This window comes from Aphelocoma coerulescens, chromosome 10 (assembly GCF_041296385.1).
Source record: "Aphelocoma coerulescens isolate FSJ_1873_10779 chromosome 10, UR_Acoe_1.0, whole genome shotgun sequence".
Lineage (NCBI taxonomy): Eukaryota > Metazoa > Chordata > Aves > Passeriformes > Corvidae > Aphelocoma > Aphelocoma coerulescens.
In genome coordinates, this window is record NC_091024.1 from 4,791,471 (window position 1) to 4,812,293 (window position 20,823).

Here is a 20,823-nt window from a genome sequence, read left to right on the forward strand (position 1 = left end):
AGAGTTTTTAAATTTAGCTTTTTGTTTGGCAATGCCTTTGAAATATGTACCAGATAACAAATAGAGTTCTAAATTTTGCCCTGACTTACAAAATCACTGCAGGGGGTATGTGAGTCAGAGAAATGTTTGCTGTCCTGATATTATGACAAAGCTCTCTCAGCAGCTTGTTTCAATAGTCCAGTAACTATTAGTCCATGTGTCAACCTTGCAGAGCTCTAACAATGTGCTACAGATTTTTATACAGAACAAGCAGTTTGTGTCTCATTTGTTATTAGAATCTTATGATCACATTATATTAAAAAGAGGAAGAGTTATAAGATTGTAAGATTAATCATAGCTACATATAGACATATAGAATTATAATTAATTATAGATTAATAGACTAAATCAAGGAAACTGACATAAATTGCACCTCAGAGTCACACAGGCAGCTCAGTTCAAGGAGGTGGAATGTCCCAATGATACCTCTGTCACAGAACCATAAAATATTCCTATCTCTGTTTGTTCCAGCATCCTGAGTGATAAATGTTCATTTACGTTTCTCAATGGACAAACACAAAGCACATCTGATGTCAAACTTGGCAATTATATTCTTATTAATAAGAAATATTCCAGGATGCTCTGACAACTTCTGTTAACTGAACAGTGCATGTGTGTCTTTTTTTAATTTCTCCTTCTAGTTTTCTTCAGAAGAGCTGTTTAACAGCCCAGTGCCACCACCAGCTGGACCCCTTATGAGCTTCCCCATAAACTGCTAATTGCACGTAGCTCATTTTCGTGTTAAACTTTTCCCCTCACCAGCTCCAGACACAACCCTGTGTGCAGCAGCACTGCTGTGACTGACACTGCTGTCTTATTGCCCTTTACAGCAGCTGCACAACTCAGAGGAAACCAGAGTTTGCTCTGCTGAAAAGGAGAAAGCAAACAAATGAGCACAATGCTGATTAAAATGGGCACATAAATCTCTCTGGCTGGTCTGGGTAGAACTGATAATTTGCTGAAATCTCCCCACTACAGTCCCCATCCAGAAGGCAGTATTGATTCAACCTGTAATAAACCAGTTGTTCTCTGAGCAGGAAAACCACTGTGTGATCCAGGAACCTGATGTCAGCTGCTGTGACAGGCAAGGGCTGGCACACAGGGACACGGAGGTGAGGACAATGGGCAAGTTCATCATTTGGGCAGAATCAGAGAAGCCCCATAAAGCTCTTACCAGTAAAAAGATAAGTTGGTAACAGATTCAAGTACTGAGGACATATGCCAGAAACACTCCCTGCAGGGTGTTTGCAAAGATGCTCTAAAAACATTCTCATGATGATCAAGGGAGCAAATGTTCATGTTGGCACTGATGTGCCCCTTGCGTGTGCAAACACTGACTGGATTATGCACAAACCTTCCCCTTTTGGATCTCCAGTTGCTACTGAGAATGTTCAAACTTGTTTTCTGTGCTTGCAATGTTTTGAGATGAAGCTAAGCCAAGGATTGGCCTGGGCCTACTGAAGTTCATGGGGTTTCAAATCTGGGAGTTTGGCTCAGATCCACCTTCACACAATAGCACCAGCCTGTTAGAAGATTTGTTCCCCCACGTTTTATGCACTGCATGCTAAGGTTTATAGCTTGGTAATCAAACACAGTCTGCTCTTTTCACTTTTTTCAGTTTCTCTTTTTTTTTTTTTTTTTTTTTGTGGATTCAAAACTCCATAAACTTCAACACCTAATTTTACCACAAATGGATTTCTCTGCTGGATTTCCAGCTCCTAAGAATGCTGCAGTCTGCAGCTATAAAGAAGGGTGGTTACATAAGGGCATTCTTCTGCAAAAATTTCAGTGCAGGTTGAAATGGTTGGGTCTGAAACAAACATACAGTGCTCACATCCAGTTTGCAGCATGGAAACACCCAGCTCACAGATCTCAAAAGAAATTTGTTTTGGCCTCATGTACACAAATATACTGTTGGCAAAGTACATGATAAAATTTTCCTTCTAGCTCATCAGGAGATGGACTTTTGTCGTGCACAGAATCATGGGCCTGATAGGGAAAGAGTCTGAATTAATATATGGACTCTCACCTCGACCTCAACACCTTCACCAACCCAGCAAGTTTCACCTTTCAGATGATAACATCTTGTCTTAAAAAGTCAGGTATTTCATAATTATTCTCAGCCACCGATCGTTCAAGTATTTCTTTCCAGGCAAAATAAAATAAAGGATAAACTAAGTTTGGTTTGGACAAGGTAACAAAAGATGACTTTGTGCTCATCAAAAATACTCCACAGGCTGCTCAAGGAAGACAAACAGAACACAGGAATACTGCACCCAAAAATCCTTATGAAAACTAAAACCATCTTTATCTTACTATGAAACCGGAAAAAGCAAGACAGGGATGGAGGAAAACAAGAGGAAATAATTAAAAATAAAAACAAAGTGATGATCAAGGTACTGTTGCTGCTGAACACAGCTCCAAGTGTGAGCTCACCCTCAAACTAAAGGGTCAGGGAACAAAGGACTTCTGTGGCAATGCTCTGTATTAGTACATTAAGTCTTTAGAAATTAGCAGAAAAGATCAGCTTAAAAATCTGTGAGTGTTCTACAGTTTGTAGAGAATCCAGATACAGGTCACTGTTTGGGATAAACAGTCAAGTTCAACAAAACAAGGTGAAACTCTTCTTGAAACTGCCATTTATCAGTTTACACATATGCACTGACTACGCTGAGGTGCTCAGCTGACAGAGTTCCTCTTCAAAACAACAGATGCATTACAAATGCATAAACAAAATGTCTCCAATAAGATTAAGTAGCCTAAATTTGAGCAATTTATGTTAAATTACTCTTGATAAGCTTATGCCAGAGCAATTATTCTGCATTAATTCAACAAGTAAAACGAAATAAAAAAAACTTTACAATGTATGCCTTACTAATGTAAGGGATACAATTTTACCTCGTGTTTAGTGCAGCTCAGCAAGAGCTTTATGCTCTATTAATGTAATAAATATACATCCACCCTGTGGATTCCAATATAAAAAAAAAATTACAGAACACATTAGGAACCACAACTGCCATGCAAACACAGTATTGGAAGGCTCTCCTTCCAGGAACTCATGTTTACATAAACCAGAAGACGTTTGCAATATACAAATAGAACAATCTGAAAATGAGCATGGACAGTCTTTTTCTTAGCATTCTGGGATATTATTATTTACATAAAGGCAAGGCTTGTAAAAGCAAAGCTGTACCTACCATGCACATACCCACATCAGAGTACACACCAAAGAGTGCAATCCTAATAAAACTGTACTGACAAGAAGTGCATCTCTCTGCCCCCTCATCGAGAGGAAAGCAAACACATGAGCAACAGGAATAGCATCAATACTCAAACCACAGGTGAACTTAAGACCATCCTAACTTAAAATTACAAAGCTAGGGCAGAACCACAAGACTGGCATCAGTTACCCAGTGCACCCAGAACCAGCGCTGATTTTTACAGCCTGCCTCTCTTGCTCACATCAAGGTTACAGTGCAGCTCCCAAAGCAATACTCACTATCCTGCTGTTTACTGTAACATTCCTCTTTCACATTCCTCAGTGAGTAAATGGTCTGTTGTCCAGACTGTCTTCCCTGTGGTGCAGGAGCCCCTGGTTCTGCCTGGCAGGTGTCTGGTAGCACAGGTCATCCCTTACTGGTACCACAGCCTTTATGGACCAGAATCACCACCTCCATCCCTAGCTTGTGGGAAACTGAGGACCAGGCAGAGGGCAAGGTAGGGGGGACAACAACAAAAATGGACACATTCCTATCATGTGGAGATTGCTGATGCAATCTAAATCTTCCATGATATTAAAATCATGATCCTTTCAGAGGTTTCAAGGAGAAAGAACCACTGCAGGTGGAAATAAGGTCTCCCCATGCACACTTCCCACTCTTGCTTCCCAGCTGGCCTGACTCTACAGAGAGGATAGGACCTGCCCACGTGGGACTGCACCCTACCAACCTGCTGTACAGCAGCACATTTACACCTCTCTCCTCTGCCATACAGGATTTTGTGCCTGGCAAATCCTCCACACGAACAAAGCCAAGGGGACATTGGTACACTAATATCCATTGAGAATACAGTAGAACTGTAAAATCAGCCAGCCTCCCAGAGCCTGGAACAACATCAGGGACCACACAGGACTTCCCAGCTGTGATTATACTGCACACATACCAACCAAGACACTTGTGGGGTGGCAGGGATAAAATGCAGTTGCTCTTGCTCCAAAGCTGGCACTGCCTTCCAATCAAATGTTATGAGACTGCTTCAGCTCTTCCAGGCTGGGGCTTCCCTGCCCTCACATCCTTGTTTTGTCCTGCAGCAGGAAGCAGCCCCATAACCCTACCCCACTGCACACACCGCTCCATTGCAAAGCACTGTTAATACACTGATAAATAAATGTGTTGGCATACAAAATAGACAACTGGCTTGGAGCACGTATGTGCTGTCAGCAGACATCACAGCAACTTCCAGAGGACTTCTACACCTTTACTGTTATTTTGAACATGAGGACACTAAACCCAAAGGAATGGTTTCTCCTGCCTGCAGTCAGTCAGCAGCAGAGGTGCAGCTAGGAACAGGGTCCAAGCTCACATGACTAATATGAGTTCTCAACATGCTGTAGATAAAAATACTCAGTAATATAATGCACACTGATTCTCAGTAAGTCCATATAAATCTCATGACACCTATATGCTTAACAGGGCATAATCAGCTTAAATTTATGCTTCCAAGAGAAGACTACAGGCTGAGTGTCTTATTTATCTTTATATGCCATGGTAACCTCTGGATGTAGCAGTATAAAACCTGAAATAAATTAGCCCAAAGGTCACAAAGATGCTCAGAGGGCAGGAGCACCTCTGCAGTGCAGACAGGCTGGGAGAACTGGATTGTTCAGCCTGGAGAAAGCTCTGGGGTGACCTTGGAGCCCCTTCCAGTACCCAAAGGGAGCCTCCAGGACAGACGGAGAGAGATTTTTTACGAGGGCATTCAGCAAAAGGACAAGGACAAACGGCCTTCAGCTGAAGAAGGGCAGGTTTAGATTAGACATGAAGAAGAAATTCTTCACTCTGAGGGTGGTGAGGCCCTGGCACAGGCTGTTCAGAGAAGCTGCCCCTTCCGTGGAAGCATTCAAGGCCAGGTTGGATGGAGCTCTGAGAAACCTGGTCCAGTGGAAGGTGCCCCTGCCCACGCTGGGGGGGGAGTGTGGAACATAGAGATGATCTTTAAGGTCCTTTCCAAGCAAAACTATTCCATGATTATAAATACAAACCATCAAAGCTCACTCTCCTCACTAGCTTAGCTTCTCGGGGGGATTACTTGAACCTCTCTAAATATGTTAAGGTTTACATCATCTAATTGCAAAAGGCGTTGTATAAGCATTAGAGTCAAGTTATGACATTCCCACAATAGAATGAAGAGTTGATCCAATCAACAGCAAAGTTAAAAAAATAAAAAAGAAGTAATGCAATTGAAATGCACCTATTTTTAAATATCTGTCTGCTTCCTACTTACCAGCTGGAGACACTGACCCACAAGGGGGAAATTGAAAAGCTTTCTCACCCCCTCTTGTTTTTCAATAAGAAACCCCTCATGTTACACAGTTGTTTGCTTAATACAACTTGTTATTATAAAGCTCATGAGGCCAAAAGGTCCCTGCTGTGCCTGCCTTCATGTTTGACTAACCAGTCTGCATCATGTCATTCTCCACAGTGTTGGGCAAATATGCATCATTTTAATTAAATTAAAAAGGAAACTATGTGGGCTTTTGAGCCTTGCTATTCAGTTAATTTTAAGGGACTATCTGAAGGGATAGTGTTACAGATCACATGCAAGCCTCTCTGCTGATGGACCTGGAAAAACTGGACTTGAAACTGGAGCAAATAATTCAAAGCATATGTTAAATGTTAATTTATAACACAAAAAAAAACCCTCAAAAATCAACCCGTAAAACACTTTAACTAAATGTAGGTTGAACTCCCAAGAATGGTTACTTAAAGCATGGGACACTTTCAGAATACTAAATAAAATAGCTTATAGAAGCCCATACAGATGTGTAAGCTCTCCCTAGACATAAATACACAGCATCTATCTGTGATCTCTGCAGGTGTTTTTGGTACCTAAACAAGCACCTAAGACAAAGTTCATGGTTCCATGATTTGGGCATCTGGGGTAGCCCTTCTGTCACAAATATCAGATCTACCTGAAGGAAAGACTGAGCTGGAGAAAACCATCATAGTAAGGCCTGCCAGTGATCCAAGGTACAAACAGTTCCTCAAAAGACAGTTGGACTTTCTCTAACTAGAAAAAGGGATGGAAACCCCAGAAACTCCAAAGCACCATCAGCAGACACTCCCAGGACAGAACAGCTATCCAAATAACACTGGAATACATGATTTATTTTTCTACCATTCACAGCTGCATAATAAATCAATAGATAAAGGTTGTAAGTAGCTCCTAAATTAACCTATTTGCTTCACTTGAATGCTCAGCAAGAAGCTTTACTGAAAAACCCTTTTGCCAAAAAAGCTTCAGCTCCTGGCATTCTATATTATTTGTACTTCATTATCAAACTCAAGTAACTGGGATTTATGCTTTATTAGTAAATACTAGTATTGTCTGGTTCTGAAATCTGGCTGTGGTGACACACCATGGAATAGCTCATTAGAGGAAATAAATAATGACCACAAGATGACCTTGTAAGATATTTTGCTGTGCACAGAATTAAATTTAAACACATGAGAAGGGAAAGAGAGGGAGGAGAAAAAGGCTCAAGGATGCTGCCTGGTTGTTTTTACAGACTACTTCTTTAGTTCAATTAAAATAAGGTGTGAGGGGCAAAATATATCATTATAGTATAGTATTATATGTATGTATATATATACATCATTTAATTCTCTTTTCAAAGACTCAAGACACTTAAAAATCCCAGGCAAAAGTCTCCACACTGCGAAAATAGAAAGAAGAATGTTTGATGATGTAAGTTCACATCCCAGGGACTGCAATAAAACAGATCAAACTAAAGAACACTGCCCATGGGCCATGTTCCCACCCTGGTTGTGAGCTGCCACACAGGAGGCTTTTCCCTCCAGGGCTCCATGCAGGGTATCAGAGAGGAACAAGTGGGAGCTGTGGAAGGCCAGGGAAGGATCAAAGACCTAGAAGTGCTGCCTCTGCTGCCACAGAGCTGAGCCTCAGCTAAGGATGGAGAGATGACAGCAGCACAGGATAAATCAATTATGGGTGGAATACTACCACACACAAGGCACCCCTCCTCCCCACGCCTCCCTAGGCTGCTACTACAACTCATCACAAATAATAAAGTATTTTAGTGCCTTGTATTGACTTCACTGAGACAACACAACATTCAAAGCTCCTGTTCCACAAGGCAGATGTTAAGGCTGAGCTCTCCCAGCATCTGTTGCCATCAAAGCACAGAAGCACCTGAGAGGGTTGCAAGTTTGCCAGTGCCAAAACCCTCCAAGAGGCACACTTGGACTGTTTTATTGCCAATGTGTTAACTAAAGAAGTTGCTTGGGTATTTGAAAACACCAGTATTTTTGAAAGGGGGGAAAAAACCCCACTAACTCCATACATCTCATCGTGTTTAACGAAACAGAGCAGGTTGAACAAATACTGACCATTAAAGAAGTACCTACCACCCTTGAAATCCAGCAAGAGAAAGTGATCCAGTCCAACATCTGTGATAACAGACCCAAGTATGCAGCAGTTCCTGAGTGGGAAACTCAAGGTGAAGACGGAAAAGAAATGGTAACCACAAAACCCACTTGCACGTGCATGTCCAAACACCTGAAAATTCACCCTAGAAGCATTCCCTAATGCTAATCAGGTGTAGTAAGTTTGTCTCAGGAGTACTAGGCTAAAGTTCTTTCCCTGTTTTGGTAAAAGCATGTACTGACCTCTTTAAACCACCATCATAATTACCAAAGTAATTTTTAAAAAATGCCATTTATTATCACTGGTTTTCCTTCCAGTACTATCCACCCAAATGGAATGTGTGAGCAGCAGGGAGACCACTGGACCACTGTGTTTGTGTAGGAGTTGCTTTTGAACTCTTTTATACATAGTTGGCTTCTCCCAGCGTTTGGGATTTTTTTTTCCCCCCCAGAAACAGTCCTAGAGACCAAAGGAAAACAAAATTCTCTTGGAATGTTTGAGAGATTAAATGTACCATACATTTAAAATATGATCACTTGGAAGTACAAATTTTTTGAGGGCAGAACATGTGTTTTCTTTTTTCTGTGTTACCATCTAGTGTGTCAAAGGGCAGGAATGGCACCCGAGGATGCCCTACAGTCACAGGTTCCTCGTTTCCTGCACTCATTCATTTACTTGCAAACAGAATGGGGATGGAAGAAGCAGGACATTCATTTCCTCCAGTAAAAAACCTGCAGGCTGAACAGACTGAAGTTGGAAATCCACAAATTCCTATGCTTGGCACTGCCCAAGTTCTAAGGCCATCTCTGGCTGGCACTGTGACCCTCCTGCTATGAGAACAAACAGTCCACAAAAATGTGGGCAGGTCTTTTTCTCTGGAACAACGGCACAGCAATGGGCTGGTGTGGACGGAAAGTCTCACATCTGAAACATCCTCTTCCCTCTCTGCAATGCCAGTGGGACCACATAACTTTAACTGAAAAACAGGTATCACATGATGATTTGGTAGTTGTCAACAACAAGGCAAGTCTCTTTCCAGATTTCACACTTAAAAAGACAAAAAGATGCCTTGCCAAAATGGGCTTTTTCTACAGTAAAAACAGACTGGAACCTGATATATTCTGTTCACATCAATCACACATATATATTCTATACATGGCAGTATGTTTCAAAAATTGTCCCTTCTTATTCAGGGCAACCACAGTCTTGAAGCATCTATTTTCAAAAATCTCTCTGTTACCTTCCTTTGCAGGTACAATAATCCTGACACAGCTGCCTCCAGCCTCCACCCCTCCAAGGAATAAAGTGGGGGCTGTGTGGGTATGTGTGCGTGGGTGGAAAATCCCATAAAATACTGAGTCAAGTCTTGGACAGTTCTGCAGAGACATAAAAGAATTCAGGACATATCATGTCTATGGAAACTTTCTCTCCTTCCCATCCCACCAGCTTTGCTGTGTGTTGTTTACTGGGTGCCTTGCTTGTCTTCACTCTACAGGTTGTGGTGCTTTGTGGACATCCAGTGAAAACAGCTGATGAGGAACCTCTGTTTTTTCCTGGGATAAAAAGCATGAGTAGCTATTAACTCCCTATAAACAAAATATTATACAACTCATTCCCTACCTGCCCTGAGGCAACAGTCTTACTAGTCAGTCATTCTGTACTAAGATGTTAAAATCAAAAATACTGGGATCTGGTTTTAATTCTCTGTTCTCTGACTTCCTGATCTGCTGGGCTGGGCACGTTTCAGAGACAGATGGTTCTTTAGGATTCATGTACTTAAAAGAGCTCACAGACAGAAATAAAAAAAATAATAAAGAAATCAAGTGCTGTCAGTTGAAACAGCCCTTCACATGCAGAGTACCTTTCTGATGCATAAACCTCTGATAAATGTGCTCTTCAGAACCAAAGGCTACAGAACAAAGTCCCAAAGGAGCTCTACGACAGCTTCTTGTTTAGTCAACTGTCTCAGCAAGAACACACTTCCCTGAAAAAAGGGATTTTTTATTTCTTTTCATTTTTTTTCAAGGAGTGTTAAGAGCTCTGAGTAGAAAAGTATTAATCTTTGACAAGTCTACAAAAGACAGAGGAAAGACAGACCTTCTGACAATATATTTTTGGTATAGAACTTCTGGCACAAATACCTACAATAGACTTTCTTTGTCAAAAGAAAAGGTCAAAAACCTTTTTTGTTTTTTTAATAAATAGGCTGATCCAATTTGTAAGTGGATGTGGAGAAACTAATATGGTGATTTGCCAGTATAGTGCAGAACTCAACCCATACATTGTTTTGACAATATATTACTTTTCCATTAGACATAAGTTTTACTGTTACTGATGATGACATTTAAGGCAGGACAGAACTGTATTTGCCAGGGCTGTGTTTCTTGTCATGCCTCAACTCAGTCTTTGAATTTCTTTGGAGAATTTTATATGGGAAGCCAAATAGGAGTCTCATCCAGCTCTTCTCTGTATCAGCTGGAGTTCTAAATAATTCATGGAAAGTCAGAGTTCAAAACACATTTGCATTCCCTTGGCTGGTTGTCAATATGAGAACCACCCCCTTTCTTCTAAGAAAGATCACGCAGAAATCAGAGCTGGAAAACAGACATGGCAGTGAAAGGCAGCTCACAGACCAAAAAATCCTGTGCTGATCTTCAGGAAGAGTATGTGTTGAGGAGAAAAGTCATCCCTAATCTTCACTTTCACATGGTTATTTATCATCTGTTCAGTGCTGTGGAATGCTTTACTCTGCTTCTCCACTGGTGAGCCTCTGGTCTCTGGCACTTCCCTCTTTCGAGCTGAACACTAATTTTCTCATTTTTACAATTTGACTCTATCTACAACATCTGGATTTTGTGGCTGCTTGGTAACAAGGGTTTGCAGCTGGACAGAAAACTGCCTAAGCTGAAACCATCACTGCAAGACAACGTGTTATTAGAAGGTTCTGTGAGAAGGGTTCCCCAGTCCAAATCTCTGCATGTGTAACATGGAATGATGCTTCCATAACAGACACGAAGCACAGAAAATTGTCACACAATGCTCTTTTCTTCTCAAGGGATACCTATCAGCTCAACGTTTGCTGTGGTCAGTCACCATTTCCATCACGAAGCTCTACTTTGTCGCACTTATAAAATATGGTAATAAAAGATCACGCCAAGACTAAACTTGGCATACAAGTTCTGCCCAGAAGTAACCTCAACTAATCTTTTTCAGTTAGCAAGTGAAGTGACTTAGTCATTTTTGAATCACTTGAAAATGAAAGCTGTAGAGGTTCTGGTTCTCATCATTTTCTTGCAGCCGCTGCTATGCACTTTCAGCACCCCTTAAATGTTCAGCTGAAATGGTTTGCAAAGACTCCTGGGGAACCTGACTGTCCTGAGGAGCCTTTGTCGTGGGTGGGATTACATATCCTGCTGCCTGCCTCGTCTAAGCAGAGAGGGTGAGGCTGAAGGGAGATGTTATAGCTGGATTTCTATGTGCCATGCTGCCTGCAGGCCAGAATTGAAGGTGACAAACCTGGGTGCTTCCCACTTGCACCACTGGAGATGCTGGGTGCAGGAACAGGGATCTTACAGCCCTGACACATCTCAGACACATCATGGAATCACTTGGGGTATTTCCAGGCAACCATACAGAGGTGTCTGTATTCATCACTCTTCTCTTTCATGAACTACTTATGGAGAATTAGATTTGTAGAAATCAGTCTTGCAAAGTGCTCTGGAACACTGTATTTTAACAGATGGACAGTCTACAATACTTGCTCAGTTGTTTTTTTGGAAGTTAATGTAACAGGGGAATTCTTCAAAAGTGTTTTTTCTCTGCACTGAAATCTAAGTTCTGTCTGTTCCCTGCACCATTAGAGATTTGCTGTCTGCAAATGTTGAGGCTCTCACTTGCACTAGGACTGAGCCTGCACCTGAACCCAACATCCACCAAGTTCCACTGGTGCACCCTAAGTGCAAAGAGGTCTCTGTTAACAGATCCTCCTGTGGGATCTGATCTTCATCCGTATTTGAAGTGATTTATTTTGACATCTGCAGATTTTCAAGAACAAAGAAAAAGTGAAAGGAAAGAAAAGGAAAATGAATTATCACTCTGAATAACTGCCCCATTCTGATTAATCACGCACATGACGCACATAAAGACTTCTTGGGAGCGCTGTTTGTTGCCATCATCACGGCTCAGCTGCTCTTTTCTAGATCATTTCAAATCTTTCATACATTTCACAGTTGAGCTTTCCTGTTGCTACAATGTGTTAGCAATTAATGCACCATAAACAAGCAGACAATTGTTCCATTTCCAGGGAATAAAATCTCCAAGGACACACAATGAAATAGCAACTGTCCATCCTTCCCCATATCCTAAGACTTCAAAGAAGAGCAAGCAATGAACTCCCCAAACACACCACATGGTTGAGGCCATGATTAACAGGCACTTCAATCTGACACACATTTTACAACTCCTGAAGTCCTGTCTCCTCCTAACTATCCACTTCCTGCTTCTCCTTGGTGTTAGGACTCAGAAGACTTCAAGAAACCCCAGGATAAGGTGGGCCAAACAGTTGTCTCTACCAAAACCAAGAGGTTTTAGCTTAGTTTAGCTTTCAGCTGGATCAGGCCCTTGATGTGACTCATATGTAGTACCACATAAATGCCAAAGGAGGAGAGGGTGAAATGAGGTGAGGATTGCATAAGCTGTGTGACTGCCAAAGAAATGCTCATGTGAGCACAGCCCCTGTCCCAGTCTTATTCCTGGGGGCAGAAATGTGAGCAGGAGCCTGCTTCCTCCACTGGCTTGTTCTCTGTCGCTCCCCTTTGGCAGTGGCAGCCTCCCAAGTTCTCAGGGTCTGGAGCAGCATCTCTGCGTAGTAGGACTGCTAAGAGATGCTGGGAAAATCCCAGCAGCACAGCACTAGTGATCAGCACTGATAACAAGACAAATACAACCAAGGGACACTGCTCAGATCTGCCACAAGGCAAGTGAAGTTTCTCCTTTCTGTCACTGCTTCCCCAGCTCAAGGGCTGAAGGGGCAGGTTATGGCGCTGAGAAAATGGACCCTGAGAAATTAAGGAAGAGAGTAAAATTAAAAATCATAACATAGTGTTACACTTTCATCTGAAAACCTAGGCAGATCCTGTGCTCAACAGCCAGAGGTCACTAAAAGATGAGGATGTTCCTGATGCCTGAAGGAAACTTCACTTTGAGCAAAAACAATTTCACATGCAGATGACTGGCTTGTGGTTTCCATCACTTTCAAGCTCTACATTGCTCTTTGTTCTGCATGAAGCATGCCTTTAGAAAGCCAATGAAAACTTGGTTTAATAAACATCGAATCAGAGGATATGAATCTGCCTCCTTGACATCTTTTAAAATGTCACTAAGGCACACATTATTTCAGGTCACTGCAGTATTTCATTCAGGACCTGTTACAAAGCTGCTACTGTCAATGTGGCCTGTGTTACAGCAAGGGAAGTGTAACTGGCTGAACTGACTCTAGAATCACCTCTCTCCTAGAAAGGTATCTCAGAGGAGCAAGAGTGGAGTGATGGTGCTGAAGTCCTGCTGCATGCTGCTTATAAACAAATTGAGGCTGGACTGACAGTCCCTATAGAAGACTGCTTCTCTTCTTTAATGGTACCTTATGGAGCCAAGGAAATACAAGTTTAAAATTAAATCTAGAGCTTTCTGGTCATCTATATGCTCCACAGACTGACAGAACTACTTGTATACAAAATTACTGCACTTCACCAGCCACACCTTTAAAACAGAAGGACTCAAAAAGCTGAGCAGGCAACCCTGCTTTGCTCACACTGGGAAAATGTTCAGCTGTCCATGTACACCAGATTTACAGGCCTTCTGTGTCAATCTGACAACTCCAAAAGACTCAGGCAGGGAAAAGATTTCTCTCTATAAATACTATTGAACTTCTCTTTCCACTGGCTACAGATCAATTCAGTGCAGAAGAAAAGCCCATAGCTAAGGCTGGAAAAAATACAGAGCTGGGTTTTCAGAAGTGCTCTGCATTTGTCTAGTCCAGCTCTAGTTTGAGCAGGTTGAGTCCCATAACTGAGCACTTCTGGAAGTCAAAACATGACTGCTCACTGAGGCTCTGGAGTAATCACTTCTTGGACAAGACGGTACGTACGTTAAAATGTATTCCAGGCTACATAATAAAAACAGAGGCTGTGCTCTTTAGCAAGTCTTGTGGTATGAAACTCAGCTGTTCTGCCCTGCACAGGTTCCCCTATTAACTTGGTTTCTATCCATCTGGATTTTCACCACAGAATTTTGCTTTGAGCTTCCAATTTGAATACATGAGAGCTCTGCCAAAACCACATCACATTCAAACCACAGGAAATCATGAATTTGGCACTGTTTTGACATGGAAGCTGTAAACAGTGTGCAGGTTCACTCAAAACGGGATCACTGTCCTTTGAGTTATGAAACACAACAAAACTTCCAGCAAACCAGGTCAGAAATCTTAACTACTAAAGCAAAAAGAAATTATGTGACTTTTGTAAGGAACAGGGTTTTTTAATATTATCCCCTACATTTTTTCCTTCAGCTATAAGCATAATACATGAAGAATAAAAAGAGAAGTCAGGTTTCCTCCTTTCCAAGTCGAGTTACAACAGGATTTAGCTAATTCTCACAGCTCTAGCACACACATATCCTATTAAAGACAAGGTAGTTTCCTACTGGCAGCTTTGAGCATGCATAACTGTGAAAGCCAGAGTTGCAGAGGAGATATGAATATGGTTTAGTTTTACCTGCAACATGATAGGTAATCAACTTACAGGTAACTTACACTACTGCAGAGGAGCCTCATGATTAAAATCCAGTATATTTTCAGTTGCCAAACACTGGATTTTTTCCCCTCAAGACTCTGATTAGCAAACCACAAGGAACTTGTATGAAAACAGAAAAGTCTAAAGTATGATTTTTGACTTCAAATTAAACGCTGCCCTAAAGAAACACATACTTGTAAAGAAGTCACAAGTTCATTGAGGATGAAATGAAAACAATCTAGATTTCCAAACCAAGCCTGAGAACTATCCAGATTCCAAACCAGAGTTTGAATGTAGAGCTAGCATGAAGATGGTTTGACTGAAGTCAGATGAATAGGAAGCAAAATGCAGTCACTCAAAAGATTTATGTTACTGCATTGCCTGCAAGAAAACACAGTTTAATCTTGCTGAGTTTCACTTTAAGCAGATTTTTAAACCAGGCACTCCGAATGTCAGGAAAAGCTCTCCAGGGATGTTGAACACACAGAACCATACATCAGACACATCTGACCTGTCATAGAGTTTTCAGATGTACACAGTTGCTCTCGCAGCTTCTCCACGTCGTCTGGATGAACCTGTTCATACAAAGTGCTGCCAAACCACTCAGACTGAGGCTGGTTTAGCACAGGAGTCACAGAATCTGATACGTAGATCACTCTTCCCGTCTCAGCTGCAACTACAAACAGGAACCCATCTGCAGCCTCCAGGATAAGATGTTTCAGTTCCTTCCAAAGAAAGGATTTGATTAGAATGCCAGCAAGGAAAGGGAATTAAATATAACATTTGTCACTGTTACAGAATATTGTTTTCTTGTGATTTTAGTAGCTGATCAAAACCCAGACAGAAATTTTCACTGATGTAACAATACAACCAAACTCGCAGCAAGGCATAAATTGCCCATCTCAATAACAAACAACATTTTGTTTTCCCTCATTGCCTTTCATCTGGTGATCTCCATGCACTTTAGGAAAATAAACAACTAATACTCACTGCATATACTGTGATAGGCATCTAACATTAAAAAATAAAAAGATATTTCAGAGTACAACAGAGGAAATGAACAGCTCTAACTCATGGCAAACTCATCCCTTAATTAAAGGCACTGAATAATTTAATTGGAAAGAAACCAATAAGACTTTCTAGTTTGGTTCCCCCTGGCCCTGCTCAAGATGAGCTCTGTTTGTAAATCAGTCACTGGATAAAAGGCAGAAAACCTAATGGGAACAAGGAAAGAATCCCCAGGCTCTTCTTCCATTAGGGGGCCTGAGCCACTACACAGGAAGATTCCATCGCTTTTTGCTTTCTTTTTCCAGCCTGTGAGTACAAAGCCTCAGCATCACCCAGAAGTTCTACCTTTCCTTAACAGAGCTTGAAAACCTCTCACAGCAAAGGATGACAACTACCACTCCTGGAAAACAAGTGTGAACAGCCTTTGGTGGCTCCAGTGACCACCAGAGCTTGTTAAGATACTGCCCCTGGAACTCAAACACAGAGCTCTGGACAACCCCAGTCCCATTCCAGGTGAGAAAGCTCAGCAGGGTTAGTGTGCAAGTGGTAGGTATTAGCTGATAAAGTGAGGATAAAAACCTGGCAAGCTACTAAGAAATGGGTAACTCATCTCAATAATCAACAGATTGTCAACTTCTGCTGCTGTGCTATAGAGAAAGCACACTGATCCTGAACCACTGACTAAACCAAAAACTTCATAACACAGCTGGCCACACTATACTGAGGATAATATAAACAGTTTTGCACAAATTATTTAAAAAGAGGGAAAAAAACTCTGTAATTCTTCAAGAATTTATAAAATTTTAAAAAATAATTTAAAAAATTAAAAAAAAAAAAAAAAGAAATTGCAATGAGAAGTGACTAGGGTGTGCCACCAGCAAAGGCACAGTCCCTCCAGAAACACACTTCAGGAGAGCGGGAATAAACAGTTGTGAGCACGGAGAGGTCAGCAGCAGCTGCTGTTTATCTAAGAGAAAGAAGTATTGCCTCCAGCCATAACTTCCATGTGTAAGTGCTTAAATCACTTCAGACCACAAAAATGAACATTAGACCCATAGGACCTCAAAAACAATGGAGGTGGTAGGAATTTTCAATGCACTCAGTAAACACAGGTTTCCTTCAAGCACTGGGTGCATCTTCCTTCTTCCATCAAAAATGCAACCAAGTACAGCCAGCACAGATGGGATTCATCTCTGCCCAGTTCAGCTGCTGGGAACGCCAGCATTAAGACTAAACAAAGTTTTTAACCTTCCTCTAATCCCCAGAGGGAGAGGCAGGTCTTTCCAGACTCATTTTTACTTATTTTAGAGAATCTTTGTTAGGATGGGAAGAACCCAGATCTGGAGGTGAAAATTCCTTTCTGCGAGGCAGCGAGTGACTTGTTCCTCAGGTGGACAGACCATGATAAGAATGCCAATTTGATTCTCCTAAAAGAAAGATCTGTCACAGTCACAAAGATCAAACAGTAACAAAAAAACTATCTGTATTCACACCTTGGATATGTAACTGGTACCAGCTGCTACACTACAGGACGGATCAAGGCTCTACTCCTCTCAGCATTTCCTCACATCTTTTAAGACCAAAAAAAACAGACAAAACCAACATTTTTGTAAATTCTACCTGCTCTGTAAGAAAGGAAGGCTTGTAAGCTCCATCAGTAGATTTGTTTCCAGTGCCCCTCATGGATTTCATGTGGGAAACAGCCATCCGAAGAATGGTCAGCTTGTCAGGCTTACGAGCCAGGGCGCTGCACGTGGGCACCATGTCCGACAGCTCGGTGATGTACTGGGTCATCTTATTCCTCCTGCGCCTCTCAATCTCACTGTGATTCTCCCTGAGCATTTAAAGAAACACCAAAGCAACAGAAAAGAGACATGAGTGGTGTAAAAATCTGAATTGGAGGTAGTGAATCATAATGATTCGCATTTGTTTCGCTGCTTGCACCCCAGGAGAGCAAAGTGCTTTACAAAGCCAACCACTGTTATCTCTCAGTTTACTGACAGAAAATCCAGGCCACAGACAGATAAATATGATTTGCCCATAGCTGTGAAAAGAACCCATATTCCTACTTATTGGCTCGTGGCCTTAATCTCTTAACCAGTTTAATCTCCTTTGGTTTAAGGACAAAAATGAAGTAGAAATGTGTGAGGAACTGACATCTGCCAACTCCAGTCAAACTCCCAAATTTGCTGTGATGCATCTCTCAGCTGCTTATGAAAGGTGTGCTTTAGGGGGAACCTCTCACTAACAACTGGATCAGGTCAGCAGGAAGCATCAGCACTGACTTATGAAAAAAAAACCCACTCAACGACAACACAGATCCCCAACAATGCTGTTTGGAACATCCCATATCCCTGCAGGGAGTCACTACATGCCTGCAGGACCAGGATGCAGCGCTGGGACCATATATGGGATAACAGTACATACCAAAAAAAAAAAAAAAAAAAATCCCAGTAAGTAAATAAAGTGAGTACAAAAGACAGCAAGTAAACATCTGGCTCATCAGACATAGACTGGAATTTATGTTCAGGGACAATTTAGCACAGCAGGGAAGTAACAATGACAGTACTTGATGCTGCCCCAAGTTGGGCTGGGCTGCAATGTTGTCATCCTTTAGAGGAATCATATGGCTGAGGTGGTGAGTCAAATTTGAGAAATCCCAAAATGGACACCCACCAAAACCTTTCAGAAATAAAGATCTCAGAGTTCAGTTTTCCCATTCTGGACATCACCATTGCTTGACTGGCACTAAGGAATCACACCAATATATACATTTGAAATGGTCCAAATGGACCTAGAATGCTTCAGTGCCCAGCACTTATTCTTCTCATACTGTACCTGTCAGGTGGCAGCTAAATACAAGTACACGACAGGTAGATGATGCTTCAGTTGTCAAAGCAGCATCTTCCACTGATTTCAATGAGCTGTGCATGGCATTGTCTTGTGGGATCGCTGGCTGATCCAACAAGATGTGAGAGGTGATCACTTGGAGAGTCCACCAGCATTGACTGATGTGATAACACAACATTAAAAGAAACTGCAACATTCTTTGGAGCTGACTGCTATGAAGACTGACCATGAAAGCAGAAGCAGGGCTTGGCACACTTTTGGGACACTTTTAGGAATGAAGCCTTTTCTTAAAATGCAGGAAAGAATTGTATGCTGCTTCCTGAAACGAAGGAATGCATGGCTTGCCCTGCTTTGGGTATCCTGCCCCTGCACATACAGGTGTTACATGCATGAGGCACTGTCTGCAGAAATACCACTTGTTAGGGCTACATGCAGAGTTGTTATTACTGTGTGGTAAGCAGAAAATCCAGCTGTGACAGCCCATGGCTGCTCAGTAAATTACAGCCAAGCCTTGCCTATGGCACTGTAATAGTGAACCTTTCATTTCACCTGGCTGAGGAACAGCCCTTGTGGGGGTCTGCACAGATGTAGGAGGGAACAGGGCCTGTGGGTGTTGGATCATACACACACCATGCAGAACAGCTGGTGTCACAGCACACACAGCACACGTGTGCACATGTCAGCTGGGACACGCAGATAAAGATGGACACAGGGAAGAAAAAAGCGTTTTTACATGATGAAAGCTTGCTCTAAGTTCAGCATTCTCACAGAAGCGGTGATTAAGAAAAAAAGAGAGAGAGACAAAGAACAGACATATTCAACATACATTTTACACTTATAAGTACATATCACATTGTCTACCACTCAAGTATTTTAGTACTTCAGGATATTGAAAACAACCATTATAGAGAGTAAACAAAGAGACTGTAAAACTTCCTGAGAGAAAAAGAGTAGCCCAACAGTCCATTTCATTTATGATTTTAAAAGCTAGGAAGTAATAGCATGTTAATCTACTGGCTGTGAAAATGTTCAAGCAGACAACACCCCAAAAGCTTCCTGAAACTAGTTCAAATTTAAATCCTTAAAAGAGGGGCTGTGCTCCTCTTCCAAAGTGTGTGTCCTAGGAATCCTGGCATTCATAAATTTGAACAGAACAATGTCCTAATTCTGTCATTTCTGATTTTTTTTTTTTTAATATGGAAATTAATTTATATGGAAATGACGGAGGGACATAAAATTTTGGGATACTGGCGAGCTGATCCAAAACCACTTAGGGTTTGTATTTCTGATTTCAAGCAGTTTTGGAACAGCCAAAAGATTAGTATGAACAGCATCATATAAAAGAAAAATGGGGGCAAACCATGTTTGACTTCCCTTTTTCCTACCTGTCCCTTCTGTGTTAGCAATACTTTGATCATCCCACCTACAGCAAAATAACCATCTCTCTAAGCTAAGGCACACGTACTGAGATTTTTTGGACACGAACATCCCCCTCTTTTCTCTCAGCAGCAGAGCTCTACAGGACACGCCTACCTTGCAAACTTTTCCTTATCACCAGTGATTTGATCACCATCATACCTAGAAACAAAAGATAGTACATCAATCAACAAGGGTTATGCATTGCATGACAGCCAACACACAGCAGAAAGCAAAAAAAATCACAACTGCAAACAGTTACAAAGAGCAGCAAGAGAAACGAGGGAATGAGAATGATACAGCAAAGAAAACACAGAGTCTGATGATACTTCCAAGCCATGCCAATTCAGAAGCTTCATTTGTATATTTAAAAAAATAGAAGACACATTTCAGTGGATTTAAGCAAACACTTTGACATACACTGATTTCTTGGGAAACTTAACGAGCAGCACCAGTACAGAAAACACCAGTGAGCTTTAATCCACGGCAGCCCATGAAATATTCATTGCTGTGCTGGAAGTGAACGGGCTGTATCTGTTCCAGCTTGCAACCACAGCTCCCTCCATTCAGCAGAGGGCACTGATGGTCTACAGATAACACAGGAGGGCAGAGACACGGCTGAAGGGTGATGCCTTATGTAAGGGAGCCTTCAGGAAAAAGTTCTGTAGGTACAGACACTGTACTGACTGCTGTGGAGGCTGGCAAAAGGCAGGCGGGCAGGTGAAAATGCTGGGTAAATAGAAGTGAAATTTAAACTGGCTTAATTCCCTAGAAGTAAACAGGTACCTCATTCCTACACAACTCAACAGAAGCTGGATGCCCAGCCAGGTATGTGTGGTGTTTGAGCAGCACCTTCATGGAAGAAATCCAAACCAATGGCATTTTTGTCCTGTGGGACTAAAGCTTCACTGTTTCTGAAGCATTGTCCCAAAGACAGGCAGCAATGTGACATTTCAGTAAAAAATTACATGCTGCTTCTCTTTCTCTTTCCTAAAAAACACACTAATCATTTGAAATTAGATTTTGAGGAAGACTCATTTGTTTGAAACCAAACTGC

General features: G+C 41.7%; 1 protein-coding gene across 6 annotated transcripts in view; it reads right to left on the reverse strand.

Annotated features, from left to right (window-relative positions):
* ARNT2 (aryl hydrocarbon receptor nuclear translocator 2) overlaps positions 1-20,823 on the reverse strand; it is a 99,384-nt gene that overhangs the window by 45,780 nt on the left and 32,781 nt on the right. For 4 of the 6 annotated variants that reach the window (XM_069025593.1, XM_069025594.1, XM_069025591.1 and 1 more), the window contains exons 4-6: positions 19,884-19,928; positions 17,121-17,334; positions 15,004-15,217 (exon numbers count right to left, since the gene is read on the reverse strand). In XM_069025593.1, the coding sequence (XP_068881694.1) occupies positions 15,004-15,217; positions 17,121-17,334; positions 19,884-19,928 (473 nt within the window). Of the gene's footprint in view, positions 1-15,003; positions 15,218-17,120; positions 17,335-18,338; positions 18,505-19,883; positions 19,929-20,823 lie in introns of those variants that run through there. The other 2 variants (XM_069025595.1, XM_069025592.1) reach the window with 2 other exon arrangements.